General features: G+C 38.2%; 1 protein-coding gene across 6 annotated transcripts in view; it reads right to left on the reverse strand.

Moving 5' to 3' along the window:
* The window catches only part of LOC131855790 (magnesium/proton exchanger-like), a 209,879-nt gene that overhangs the window by 169,134 nt on the left and 26,497 nt on the right, over positions 1-14,248 (reverse strand). For all 6 annotated transcript variants that reach the window (XM_059209369.1, XM_059209368.1, XM_059209367.1 and 3 more), the window contains exon 2: positions 9,892-10,335. In XM_059209369.1, coding sequence (XP_059065352.1) covers positions 9,892-10,180 — 289 coding nt within the window. In that variant the 5' untranslated portion in view covers positions 10,181-10,335. The remainder of the gene's footprint in view (positions 1-9,891; positions 10,336-14,248) is intronic.

A 14,248-nucleotide genomic window follows, 5' to 3' on the forward strand; every position in this document is an offset into this window, starting at 1 on the left:
CAACCAATCTGGGATGGCTGATCTTGTCTCTCTAACCTGTATCTCCTTATGCAATATTTCTTCTTCTCTGTGAGGAGATGTTACCTCGTCATTGTTCTTGTCTTCATGTAGCTCATAATCTTGGAGAGATCCACTTGGCGACCCTTGAGGTACCTGTCCTTCCTTATCATTCTGAACCATCGACTCCATAGACTCTTCCACTTCAAGTGTCCTTTTCTCTTGTCGAGAAGATGTACCGGATGAACGATCTCGGCTGGCCTCTTGTTTCTTCTTGGAAGATTCTCTCTTTCCAAGTCTCTCTTTCCTCTTCGAGCCTCTTGGATGGAGATCGCCTTCACTTGCACTTCGAAGGTTGCCTTCATTTGCATTTCTGGGATTAGGATTACCTTCGCTTACACTAGCTCCACCTTCGGCTGGCTTCTCTTCCAAAGTGAAAGTCATAGCTATGCCTTGCTCTCTCAACTTCTGATGCTGCACATCAACCCATCTGCGAGTACAAGACAAGATTGGAGCCATCAAAGCATCTAAATCCACGACCTCGGGCTCATTCCAATCTAACCTTACTGATTTGCTTTCTCGATCATAGGATGACTGGAGATGTCTGCCACTGTCCTGTGCTTGGTCGGCCACTCTGTAAATCTTGCATTTCCTGATGAAATCCAAAGGCAATCTAGAATGCATCTTTCTTTTCACTTCAAGATCGTCTAAGAGATTCATCATAAAATCTTCTATCTGAAACTCATGCTTAAACTTCCTACCGACTGTCTCCTCTATATATCCATGTGGATCAAAGCTTTCCCTCAAAGCAAAGAACGGAAAAGAATACAAAGCTAACTCCTTCTCTGCGTCATCCATGGCTAAAGCATTAGGACATACCTTAACTGAATTGCCCAATATGATAGGTACCGGAACTCCATTTCCATGTCTGTGTCTGAATGCCTTCGCATAAGCTGCCAACTGTCTTGTTACCTCAAGTAACACAATTCTGTCTGTCGGATATCTTGGCAACATGTATGGAGGTGAAGGACATCCATGGACTCTAATATAAGTAAACTTCGGAAATTGGATAAACCAAGCACCATACCTCTTTACTAGTTCCTATGCATCCTGAGATAATCTGTTGTGAATCCCGCCTTGCAACGTCCTTGTGATGTTCATAGTGAAGGTATCATTAACTAACTTGTAGTTGCTTCCTGGCGGATGATGCAAGTGGACATAGGAATCACAAACTCTGACCTCGCCGGGTCCTCTTCCAATCACTCCTCTGTGAGGTAGTCCTGCGTATTCGAAGCTCCTGATCAAGGCATAGATGACGTATGAACTCATGTGGAAGGACTTGGTAGCTTTGAGTCTCCTCAACTGTACGTCCAAGCAATGGCTAATCATTCTAGCCCAATGAATTGTTCCTTTACCCTGAACTATCACCTGGATGAAGTAGAACATCCACTTTTCAAAGTAAAAAGCCTGAGGGGCTCCTGTGACTCGGTTGAGCATTGTAATCAAATCTCTGTACTCCTCCTGGAAATCAATCCTGTGTGGTGTGTTTGGTACCTTGCTCAGGCGAGGACGACTCTTGAGTAACCAGTTCTTGTTAATGATGCTTAGACACGCATCTGGATCATCTTCGTACATTGACCTGGCTCCTTCTATGCTCTTGTAGACCATATCTCTGTGCTCTGGAAGATGGAAAGCCTCACTTATAGCTTCCTCTGAAAGATACGCCAAAGTGTTTCCTTCCTTGGAAACGATCGTTCTGGATTGAGGATCATAATGACGAGCACATTCGATCATCAACTCATGACACTGTACTGCTGGAGGGAAGTCGGCCGCCTTAATGATGCCACTTTCAATTATCCTCCAGGCGACAGGTGATGGCTTGCCAATGTAAGGGACATCTCGAAACTTCTTCGTGCTGAAGTTGCCCAAGTTAGTATCTCCAATGTTGCTCCACTTTGACACGATCTTGGTCTCCACTTCTTCGGTCTTTTGATCTTCCTTCATGAGAGCTGGACGACTGGTGGATGCTCCCGCCTTCGGGGTCGCCATACCTACACTACATTTCATAATAAGTAACTAGATATTGCAATGCATAACATAGATTAGATTAATTTTTAGGAAACTTCATGATAAGTCTTTGAGTTATCATTTCCTAAATAACGATCGAGCAACTGGAATTCAAAATTTCAAAATTCAAAATTTGAGCTATGACGATCAACGTTCAAAATTAAAACGATAAAACCATATCGCCATACCTCACTTGAGAGCTAACTCTAGAATGCAAAATAGAGGAATTCGCCTAGGCAAAATTAACGTTAGATGGCCTTGACGTGATCTTCAAGTGAACGTCTTTCTTATCAATTTCGCCACCCTTGGAGATGTCTTTGATATGGTCTTTGGCAAGCTCGCCTTAATTCAAACTTCACGTTCACACCTCCTTGGATAATACTTCGCACCTCCTTGCTTGAAATGAAATTCGCTCTCTCCAAACACAATTCGCACCTTCCTTTGTCTTCCTCAAATCGCACTTGAATGTGGATGATAAAATGATAATGTGAAAATGAAAATCTTCACCAACCTTTTATAAGCGCTCATACCACAATTACCACTAGGCCGACCTTGGTAAAATTAGGCAATTAAAAATGATTTTTTTAAATAAATAACAAGGTCGACTTCCATAAACCAAGCGCTTTATTTGATTTTAAATTAATAATTAATAATTAATTATTAAATGCCATCGTTTATCATTTAATAAATTCGATTTTTTTTACAAGGCAATAATTAATTAATGTTCTAGCGCAAATTTTAAATGCCATTTAATTGAATTTTCAAAGCTTATCGAATTTAGCATTTAAAATAAATTCAAAAATATTTGATTGAGCGCCAAAATTTGAAAATGGAGAAATGCAAACCTCATCGCCCTGGTCCCTGACTGAGGGACAGGAGCGATCTAGCAACTTGGTCTCGATCCTTATGCTTTTGACGTTCAAAATCTTCATCCCTACGTTGAAGTTGGCGTTCTTGCTAGGAATTTCAAACTTAAGTGACTTGCCTGTGTGAATGAGTGCCTCTAAATGTGATATCGCCCTGGTTCCTTGGAGAGGGACAGGAGCGAGCCTTATGTTTTTACTTGGAATTCTCCGTTCTTGATATCAACTCCACGTTCATTACCTTTCAAGCAACGTTTCAAACCCTTTGCAACTTTGTTTTGTCATGATCTTCGAAGGATAACAAGTGTTTTAGCAAATATCGCCCTGGTCCCTTGGAGAGGGACAGGAGCGATCCTGGTGTTTCCTTTTGATCTTGCTTTTTAAATCACCAATCCTCTTTATAAGACGAATAATAACGTTATTTCTTCATTCCATGCTTGTCTCACTTGACTTCTACAAGGCGTATTTGATGTTGGGAGGATTATCGCCCTGGTCCCTTGGTGAGGGACAGGAGCGATCCTTGTGTTTTAGCCAACATTCTTCGTACTTAACCTTTAACTTCTCGTTCATTGCCTTCCAAACGACGTCCTTAATCTTGCGCGACCCTGCCTTGTCTTGATTTTGAAGGAAACGAGTGTTTAAATAAAAATCGCTTTGGTCCTTGTCCAAAGGACAGGAGCGATATAGCTTCTCTGGCTTGATTGATAGACTTTTGACATTTGGAACCTTTGTACATCATCCTCTAAAGACACCTTAGACCCTTTATCATCTCGCATAACCTTGACTTAACGTGATTTTTGAGAGATTTGGCCAATATAGTCAATATCGCTCTGGTCCCTGCCTGAGGGACAGGAGCGAACTTCGAGGTTTTGAGCTTGTCTTTGCTTCTATTGACTTGCAATTACTTTCATCGTGCAAAATAAAGTCCCTTTGATCTCCTTGGATACTTGATGCTTGGTAATCCTTCAAAATTTAGAGCCTCATGAGGATTTCGCTCTGGTCCCTCTCTGAGGGACAGGAGCGAACTTGAACATTTGATGCAAATCTTTCAATACTGGCGACCTTTGATGCTTTGTTCTTCATTGAGATGCCTTAAAACGTCCTTACCACCCTTTACATTGACTTGGAGAGGTTTGAACTTGGTAGAAAGCAAAATAAACATCATTTCGCCCTGGTCCCTGACTGAGGGACAGGAGCGAACTTGCTCTTGTAGGCTTCATCTCACTTTGCTAACTTCAAAAATTATCTTCAATGGTCTTGTAATGCTCCGTTTTATTCACCTTTGTCTTGGAAATCGTTCAAACTTGGCAAGAAAATCATCTAAGACAACAATCGCTCTGGGCCCTGACTGAGGGACAGGAGCGAACTTGGGCATTTGGATCCCTTGTTGACGTTTTGTAATCTTCAATTTATCTTCAACGGGTTCAATTCACCTCCTTTCTTGCCTTCAAACATAAAACTTGCTTGATCTTTGCCTGAGACATGCCTTATGAAGAATTTCGCTCTTGTCCCTGGGAGAGGGACGGGAGCTACAATGGATTTCGCTCTGGTCCCTGACTGAGGGACAGGAGCAATCTTGGCAATTTGGTCCACTTTCTTCATGTTTGTGCCTTCAAATTATATTCAACTGGTAAAATGCATCTCCTTGGACCTTCTCAAATCGTCAAGTTGTTAAAATCCTGCAAGGACAAAGCAATATTTGATTTTGAGCTCCGGTCCTTCACTGAGGGACAGGAGCGATTTTGCTTCCTGAGGCATTTCTGTGTTCGTGAAATTCTTCAATTTATATTCAACGGAAAGATCACGCCTTTCTTTACTACTTCCAATTCGAAATTCATCTTGACCCTGCAGAGACAGGAAGATTTTTGAAAACGAGCTCCGGTCCTTCACTGAGGGACAGGAGCGATTTTGCTCCTACAGGCCAAAATATCATGATTTCACAAGTTTAATCACTTCACAAGGCAAAAATAAATCATTCCTCACGCCCAGGATCAAATATCAAAAAACTCAAAATTTGGTCAAAATCACTCAATTGGACAAAATTCGCAATTTCATCGTCAACACTTAGACAAATTAAGACTCTGCACTCAAAATTCCAATTGAAAATAGACCATTTTGGTGAATTCATTTCATTCAAAATTGCATCCTACGAGAGGAAGCTTAAAAAGCTCTCAAGACTGACTGGACTCTAGCCTGAAAAGACAATAACGGAAACCCTAAGGCTTGACCCTAAATCCAGACAACTGACAAACTACCAAAACCCTAAAAAAGCAAAGCGAAAGGCGAGCAAAAACGAACAAAAAAGAGGGGGTCCCCATTCTAAATGGGGCGATGTGTGAAATGGTCACAACAGGTTGGAAAGGACCAAAACCAAGGCTAAGTATGGGATCGCTCCTGTCCCTCTCCAAGGGACCAAAGCGAAAAGTTCTATAAGGTACGTCCCTCCCAGTGTTCACATGAGGCAAATCCAAGGACCCAAGCTTAAACGCCATTTCGAAGGTCCAGGATAAGACTTTAAATGTGAAAGGTGAAGAACGCAAGGCTAAAAGCATGAGGCGCTCCTGTCCCTCTCCCAGGGACCAGAGCGATATTTTTTATGTCCCTTATATCTCCCATGCTAGGCGCCAACACCTTTTCAAATCGCATTAAATGCTAAAATCAATGAAACTTTGAATTATTTTAATTAAAATGGGCATTTAATAATGGCGCAGGGCATTTAATATTGAATTTAGCCTTTTAAAAATCGAAGTTTTAATATCAAAGGCGTTCAATTAATTAACTATTAATAAATTTAATGAAAGGGGAGCGCTTGGGTCTTATTTTAAATGTTTTAACAAAGTTGGCCTCCTTTTCATTTAAATTTTGTTTATTTTTGCCTATAATTTCAAGTCGGCCTATGGGAGAGGGTAATGGTGAGTGCGTATATAAGAAAGGTATGTTGCAAGGTTAGTTCATCATTCATTCATTTGCTCAAGTGCGATTTTGGAGAAGTCAAAGAGGGTGCGATTTTGAAGCCAAGGAAGTGCGAATTTCAAATCCAAGGGAGTGCGAGTTTGATCTAAGTAGAAGGCGCGAATTACAATCCAAGGAAAGGCGAACTTCGTTAGAGGTGGAGTGACTTGTTCCCCAAGACGTTGAAGACTCCCAAGGTGGTGAGGTTGATCAAGGAGGTGCCCTTGCTAGAAGATTTCGATCTTCATTTTGCCTAAGCAAGTTTCTTAAAAGTTTTTGCATCCTTTTATAGCTAGTTCTCAAGTGAAGGTATGGCAAGATCTCCCCCCAATTTTGAATTCCAGATTTTGAAATTTTGAATTCCCAATTGCAACGTTATATTTAGGAAATGATAATTCAAGGATTTATCATGAAGTTTCCTAAAAATCAAAGCTTAAACTTAATCTATATTTCTACATTGCAAAATCTATTTCTCATTATGAAATGTTGTGTAGGTGTCACGATGGCGAACCCAAAGCCAGGAGCATCCACCAGTCGCCCAGCCCTTATGAAGGAAGATCCAAAAATTGAAGAGTTGGAGACCAAGATCGTGTTGAAATGGAGCAACATTGGAGATACCAACTTGGGAAACTTCAGTGTGAAGAAGTTTCGAGAGGCCCCTTACATTGGCAAGCCATCACTTGTCGCAAGGAGAATAATTGAAAGTGGCATTATCAAGGCGGCCGGCTTCCCTCCAGCAATCCAGTGCCATGAGCTGATGATCGAGTGTGCACGCCATTATGACCCACAGTCAAGATCGATCGTGTCCAAGGAAGGACACACTTTGGCTTATCTTTCAGATGAGGCTATCAGTGAAGCTCTCCATTTGCCAGAACATAAAGATATGATTTACAAAAGCTTGGAAGGAGCCAGATCCATGTACGAAGATGATCCAGACGCTTGAGCATCATCAACAAGAATTGGTTACTTAAGAGTCGTCCTCGCCTGAGCAAGATTCTTGGCAGAAGGATCGAGGTTGAGACAAATGTGGATCTTCAGGAGTTGGAAGATAAGGTCAGGGTCATCTTTTGCAAAGATGAGAATGTTATTACAGATGAGCAAAGAGATCAAATGTTTGCCACTATGCTCCTGATTGAGAAAACCAAGGAACTCGAACCTGAGTGGGACGCAGCTCTTCTCAAGGCCTTTGATCAAATTATTCACTTGGAGGAACGGATGAGGAATCTTCCAGAGATTCCTATTGCTGAGATCGAGGGAATCGTGTCCAGATTCATTGCATATGCCAAAAAGGAGCATTGGAAAGGAAATAAGGTTCTAGAAGAGAGGTTGTTATAGATGACATGGCACCTTAATTGTCATTGGTCTATGTTTCCTAGATTTTCGTGCCAAATTTAATATTTGGCTATGCATTTAATATTTTGTAATAAAAAGGGAACTTTTGTAATGAAACCCTAATTAGGGTTTAGGTGTCAGAATCTTAGCCCTTGATCTTCTTTTGATCTTGGCCGTTCATTGTAAATGAGGATGCTATTTATACCCTCATTCATTTTCATTTTGGAAGAGATCAGATATTAGAAATTAGAGAGAGATTAGAAGATTTGCAATTAGAGTTTAGAAGCAAGTTATTTTGTAGCAAGATTGGGCATTGAAGAAGGAATTTCAAACAATTGTTGTTCATGATGGCTTTGAGATCAATAAAATATTGAAGTTATGGTGTTTTATTGCAATTCTTGTGGCTATCTTCATGGTTGTTTATTTTCTTGAATCATTCTCAGTCAAAGTAGTGTTTAATTTTGAAAGACTAAGTGTTGGGCTTGATCTTTGGTGAGGTTCACGTTCCAAACCACTAGCCTCTTACTGATTGTAAGAACGCCTTGCGTGGTCAACTGGAGAGACTTGAATTACTTCAACCTTCGATCGTCAGAGCTTTGGATAGGTGCCTTCATGGTGGTGTCCATGATCCTTGATGAATCGAAAGATCATTTGTTACCTTAGAAGATCGCATCAATTTCAGTTGAGTTGTTATGTTATGGCAATATTGAAGTTGGTAGAGTCTTGCCAAATCTAGCCTACATTAAGTCATTCATAGGATTAGAGTAGAATTTGTCCCTTGCAAGCTCTTCCCTTTTGACCTTTTTGAAAACTTATTAGTTTAGAGAAATCTTGTTCCTGCAAACTCGGATAACGTAAGGCCCCTTGATGAAACAGCAATCACAAAGACCACTAGTGCTTATCCACACGTAGAGACCCTACATAAAAGAACATTGGAGTCACCCTGATTTATCCTTTTTTGCGACATCTTCAGCAATCAGAGACTTTATTCAAGAGAGGATAAGATGCCCTTGGGTATTTTATTCTATGTATGATTGTGTACAAAATACACGTCAACAGGTACCTTGTACCCTAGCTTTATTTCAAAAACATAACTTATATTCAAAGAATCTCTTTTATAAATAATTTATTTAGACAATAATATTGTTGTGTTAGGCACACAATCTAAATCCTAAAATCCATATGAATGAGTTTTTCCTATTGATAGAGGAAAACGTCTAATATAAAGCCTAACATATCTGCTTGTAAACACCTAAATATGAAATGAAAATGAGAAGGAAGAGAGCAATATGAGAGGGGATTTCCTCCAAACAAGCATGAGATGCAAACATCAAACATAAAGAAACTCAATATAAACTTACAGAACAACCTCACTACCAAGTAACATATAGATGTTAAACCATGAAAGGCTATTGTCATGTTAACAAAAACACAGGATCACACAAGTAAATTCCAAGGTTGCACGGGTACAGGGGTACTTGGAGACTTTGGAGACTGGTGCTGGTATTGGTACGGTTATTTTTTCAAAATAGGAGACGTGGGTACTTGGAGATGCCAATTTCTTTTAAATATAATTTAATAATTTATAGAAATTCTGAAAATATAATGACATTGAACATTAAATATAATATAATAATTTAGTAATGGCTGTTGCAACGTTTTAAGAAATCCTTGTGACCTGCATTTGTTTTGAGCATTGTTTTTCTTCCGTTTGTACTACATTTTGATTATTTTGTTGCCTGTGTTTTTTTTTTTAACATTTTAAGGTTTCCTTTTTTTTTTTTTTTGGCGTGGAGACGGTGGGAGACGGGCGGATACGTTAACGGGAAGTCTCCTCTCTATGGAGAAGTTTCCAACCAAGTTTCCGGTGTGGGATATGCATCCGAGTCTCCAATACAAGTACCCATGCAACCTTGGTAAATTCAATGTTGTTGATTCTCCAAATAATTACAAGACAAATTTGTCAAAATATAACCCAAAGTTGCAAGCAAATAGATCGCTATCCTTCTTATGGCCAAGATGACAAAATCAGCTCCAAGAAATAATTTAATGCAAGGACAACAAATTCTATATTACTTCTTGGAAATAAGACTAAGGAGATAGCTACTGAGCTGAATTTCATTACATTTTGTCTAGAAACAAATGGATGTATCAAATATAGAAAGTGGATGAATCAAAGAGTTCAATACATCACTTACATGTGCGTGACCAAGAGGCTGACTAAACAGCATTACTACCCCCTTACTTCTTTGTTGAAGTTGAATGCTCTAATGGCTACCGAACTTCACTAAGCATGAAGCCAATTTATACACTAGCTAATGTGCCAAGGAAAAGATAACATTTAGACTAGAAGAAGCGACAAACAGGCTATTCAAATCCCTTATATGTTTAAAACTCAAAGGTTGTGCAAGATCATCAAAAGAGCCATGTAATTACTAATAACGAATCTTGTGAGAGATCATATATTCCTAATCTTGAGATAATGGAAGAATCCCCTTTATTTTGAGAGAAACACCAAATTAGCATCAAGCATGGTGACACAACTTAAAAAAAACAAAGACTTAAAATGAAAGTGACTCGAAACTCAGCAAAAAATGACATCAAAACAGCAAATGAAAACATCTCATTTCTGTAAAAGGAAGAAAAAATAAGTTTCATAACAAAGTTGGGAGGGGAATACCTCCAGCATAAAGTTGACCAAGGTTTTGAAAGGCATCAATGATAGAAAGTGATATTTGTGGAAAGCTTGTGCCAAATGCTAGCAAAGAGATATCCGCCAATGTATAATTCCATATCCTTTCTCTTGTGACCACTTCAGCCCCAGTGTCAGGATCCAAAATAACAATCTTCCGGGTCTGTTGCACAACTTTCGCCATTGAACGAAAAAAACAACCAGTTACGGCAGACAATCCAATAAAACAATAAATGAGGCCCAAAAAATATATAGATGTTCGAATTCCATTGCCCATGTTGGTCTCAGCATAGAACAAAAGATAGGTCTTGCAGTTAAGCTCCAAGAAACTTGTTGAGTTGTTTGCAACAAGTTTAGAAAGAAGTCTAACTGCATAAAGATATCCTTTCCCATCCGAATTGAAATTTTACGTATTAAAATGCATTGTTGCTACTGCAAAAGACAACATTGGCATAGAAATTTCAGGTCAGAAATCCATCATCACAAATCAGTAAGTTACTATAACAATAGCCTGAACACAATGTTGTAACTAAATTAGAATTATTATTACTAGACAAAAAACATATTCACTGTCATAATGGATTATGGCTAAATGATGCAAATTTAATTAAGAAGACCAACAAACAAAAATATAAGTAAAGAAAGTACAATAAAACATATGATTTTGTTTTATTTCTTAAAATATATATCATAAGTAACTCAGAGGCCCCTACTGTTGAATAAAGAACTAAAACTAAACAATCAAATCAGTACTGTATAGAGATAACAATGACCAATGTTTTCCTCATTTTCCAACAAAAATTATACAAAAAATTGGAGTTACTACATACATAGAATCATCTCCACTTATAGTTTTTACCCTTTCGCTCACCACCAACTTCTTCAAAATTTATGCCTTAAATGTTGTAAAATGATCTTGCTTTGTCATCAATAAAATATTTGCACTTCAATATGGCAGACAATGGACATACTACTCTTCCACGTGTAATTCTACCATTAGACTCCTGAGATTCAGTCACCAAAGAGATTGTCTAACTTTCTCATTTTCTATAAATTTTCTGATTCTATACTCCTGAATCTCTGACAAAATAAAATCTATAGGCTTGATGCAAAAATTCATCAATGATCGCAAACTCATGAAAAGAAAAAATAATGATAAAGAAAGGAAAAAACATAAATACTACCTTACCCTGCTGACATGCAAAATGGCATAACAGTCTGCATATTCTACTTTTTATTCAGATTTGATATATCTGATATAAGTTACAAAAGAGGAGGCAGAAAAAAAAAGATGACAGAACAAGAGGAATAGATGTACTTGAGTTGCCTTGAAGTTGCTAAGTTAAAGGGAGATAAAGGCATGAACTCCTCTGATGATCAAGAGAATGTTACTGCACAAGAAGATTGGCATATCGCCCTTTCAGAAGCTTTAGTAGAAGAGTATGCTGATTTTGACAATGATGAAGTTTTCGGAATATCAATTAGTGAAGAACAAGCAATTGAGATTCTTGACGATAGTATTGTCCAACCACTTATTCAAGAAGATTACAAGGCAAATTTTAGAGAGACAGATGATTTTGAGAATCGTGCTACTTCTAAAATTGAAGACAAACCAGAAACAAAGACCTAAGGAATTACAAGAAATGAAGAAACAATTATTGATCTCAAAAGAGAAATGGTGCAAGCTTCAACAAGAATTGATAGCACACACAACTTTATTGAAGATCTTTTTTGGAAGGCTCAAGTTGAGGAGAGACCAAAAGGCATTAAGGGTGGAGCTACTCTTGCAAATCTGAAAACTGTCAAAGATGCATTGGAGATAATGAAATCTGATAACTTGTATTTTCTTTCAACTCGAGATCATGCCATCAAGTTTGCAAAGAAGACCTTTGATGCATACAAAGAGGAGAACAAGGTTGATGAGCTCAATGAAGAGCTAAGTTTAGCTCACTTCTCACTCTACAAAGCTTAAAGTCAGTCATCTTTTTCAACCATGTCCAAGGATCTAAAAGTTGACACTAGAACTATGGAGATCAAGCAAACAATTTAAGGATTTGGTGAGATCCAAAAGAACTCTAATTTGGATCCAAAATATCCTTGGACTCATGAAGAATAATTCAAAAAGGATGGAAAACTGCAAAGTGACTTCAATATTCCTAATACCATGGTGGTCACTGTTGGTAGCACTTGTAAAGTGCATCAAGAGTGCAAATTCATGGAGCTAGAGAAGAGATTTTCTCATGATGGTAAATTTATTACTTTGGATCAGAAGACTTTAGTGATAGACTTTGCATTTACAAAATCACCACACAAAGATGAACATAGTCATGAGTAAAAGATTGGTTGTTTGGAAATCATTTGTGAAGATGTCTTAATTACCACGAGGAGATCTCTAGAAAAATGTAATGTCCACTTCCAAGGAGTAGTCAAAGCGACCTATTTGCCTATTTAATTCCCGTAGGCTAAAGTCAAATAAAAGGGAATTAATTATTTTAATTATTTAATATTATCCAACAAAGTATGTTCTATAAGTAAAATTATTTAATTAATTAATAAGCTTTATAAAGTGACTTAAATGAAATATTAAATGAGATTAATAAAGTCGCTTTATTTCCTAGAGAGGTTTTCGAGGGTTGTTATAAAAGGACATTTTGAGGCTCATTTTCACATGCTTGGATTGTCATCTTCCTTTGGATTTTGGAGAGCTTCTTTTGACCTGGAAAGTCTAGGGTGGGAACCCAATGATGCCCACCCCTAAAGAGAGACTACTCCTATCGATGTTTTGAATCATTTTTTAATTATGCAATAGGACCTTTCCATTTATGATGCTACTATTTTTTGTGATAGGTGTAAAATTATCCCCTGTTCTAGACCAAATTTTTGTGCCTTTCCACTCACTGTAATTTTGTCAAACAGTTTGCTTGCAAGTTGTTTACTGGTTTTCTGATTTGTTCTCAGTTTGTAGTAGATCGAATGGGATTTAGAAAGAAATGACATACATGAACATAACACAAAATACTGATATTGCAGATTGCTATATTAACGTCAATAAGATTGAGCAAAATACATCATTAATTCTAACTCCACAGTTCTAGAAAACATTAACAACAAACTACAACTTAGTTTCCCACAAGCAATGAAAACATTACAATATTTTTGCATACAAAATCACTGCTCCAGGTCTGATAATAATTTCTGAGTACATTAACAGCATTACAAACCCTTGCATCTTCACATTCCAGCTTTGTACAACACACTTCCAGCCATGTACGGTTCCTTCTAGGTGTTTGCAGGCAAGTATAGCTGACTGCTGAAGTGTTGCAGGCAGAAACAGCACCTTGGTGAGTGTCCCAAACTTGTATGGCCCCCTATAGTCCTTCCACTAATGCTGCAGCATACTCTTGGGCTGTATCTAACATGTACGGCTTGCAATGAACTCCCAAATATATAAATTAACACTAGCAGATCATTCACTGCGAACAGCCATTAATCTATCCTCAAATCCTCCAATCGAATCCTTCCTGGCACTAAATATTAGCTTTTGTGACTACCACAAACTTCTGATTTATTTTAAACCTCAAACCCAAATCCTCCTGATTGTGTCTTTCAACAACGAAGAGAATGTTAGCATAGAGGGATTTCATCCTCCAGGCCCAATTATCAGATTTCCAAGAAATCCAACAGCATTAAATTTAACTCATCCAAGCATGCTGAAAGAGGAATCTTCACTCTCTTTTATAACCCTTTCTATAATGGACACCCTAGAATGCCCAAAAACTAAACCAACCGCTAATAGGAATTTGGTCAAACAGTTTGCAGCCAACTCCTTATTTCACCGTTTAATGTTTAAACCCCTTATGGCTTCGGAAATGAAATGCTTGTTTGTTTTTATGTCTTTGCATAGATTTGAAATCACATAACATGAACAAGAAGGAAACTGAAGATTGAACTACTGCTGATAAGATGTTATTTTCAGAATCAATAAAATCAAATACATGGCAGATTATCAACTCACTAATTATTCCAGCATTATTGACATAATGCTCCAGCAATCATTTTCAATCTTGCTGCTATAGTGATATGAATAGTACCCGCGTGAATAGTGTTGCGACAATATTAATTTGTCTTCAATAGGTCCAATATCTTCATAAAATCATCTCCTCAAAATGGCATAAGCATCAGACAAGTAGGGAAGAAGATATGAACAAACATTAAATCTGCCTGTAGCTGGAAATGCACCCAATCTGCCTAATAATGAAGCTGATAGCAATGGATTCCAAAGGCCAAACCCCAGGGGAATGACGTCTAGAATGTCACAAGAGAGGATAGACGTCCTCTAATGCCA

This window comes from Cryptomeria japonica, chromosome 7 (genome assembly GCF_030272615.1).
Source record: "Cryptomeria japonica chromosome 7, Sugi_1.0, whole genome shotgun sequence".
NCBI classification, from domain to species: Eukaryota; Viridiplantae; Streptophyta; class Pinopsida; order Cupressales; family Cupressaceae; genus Cryptomeria; species Cryptomeria japonica.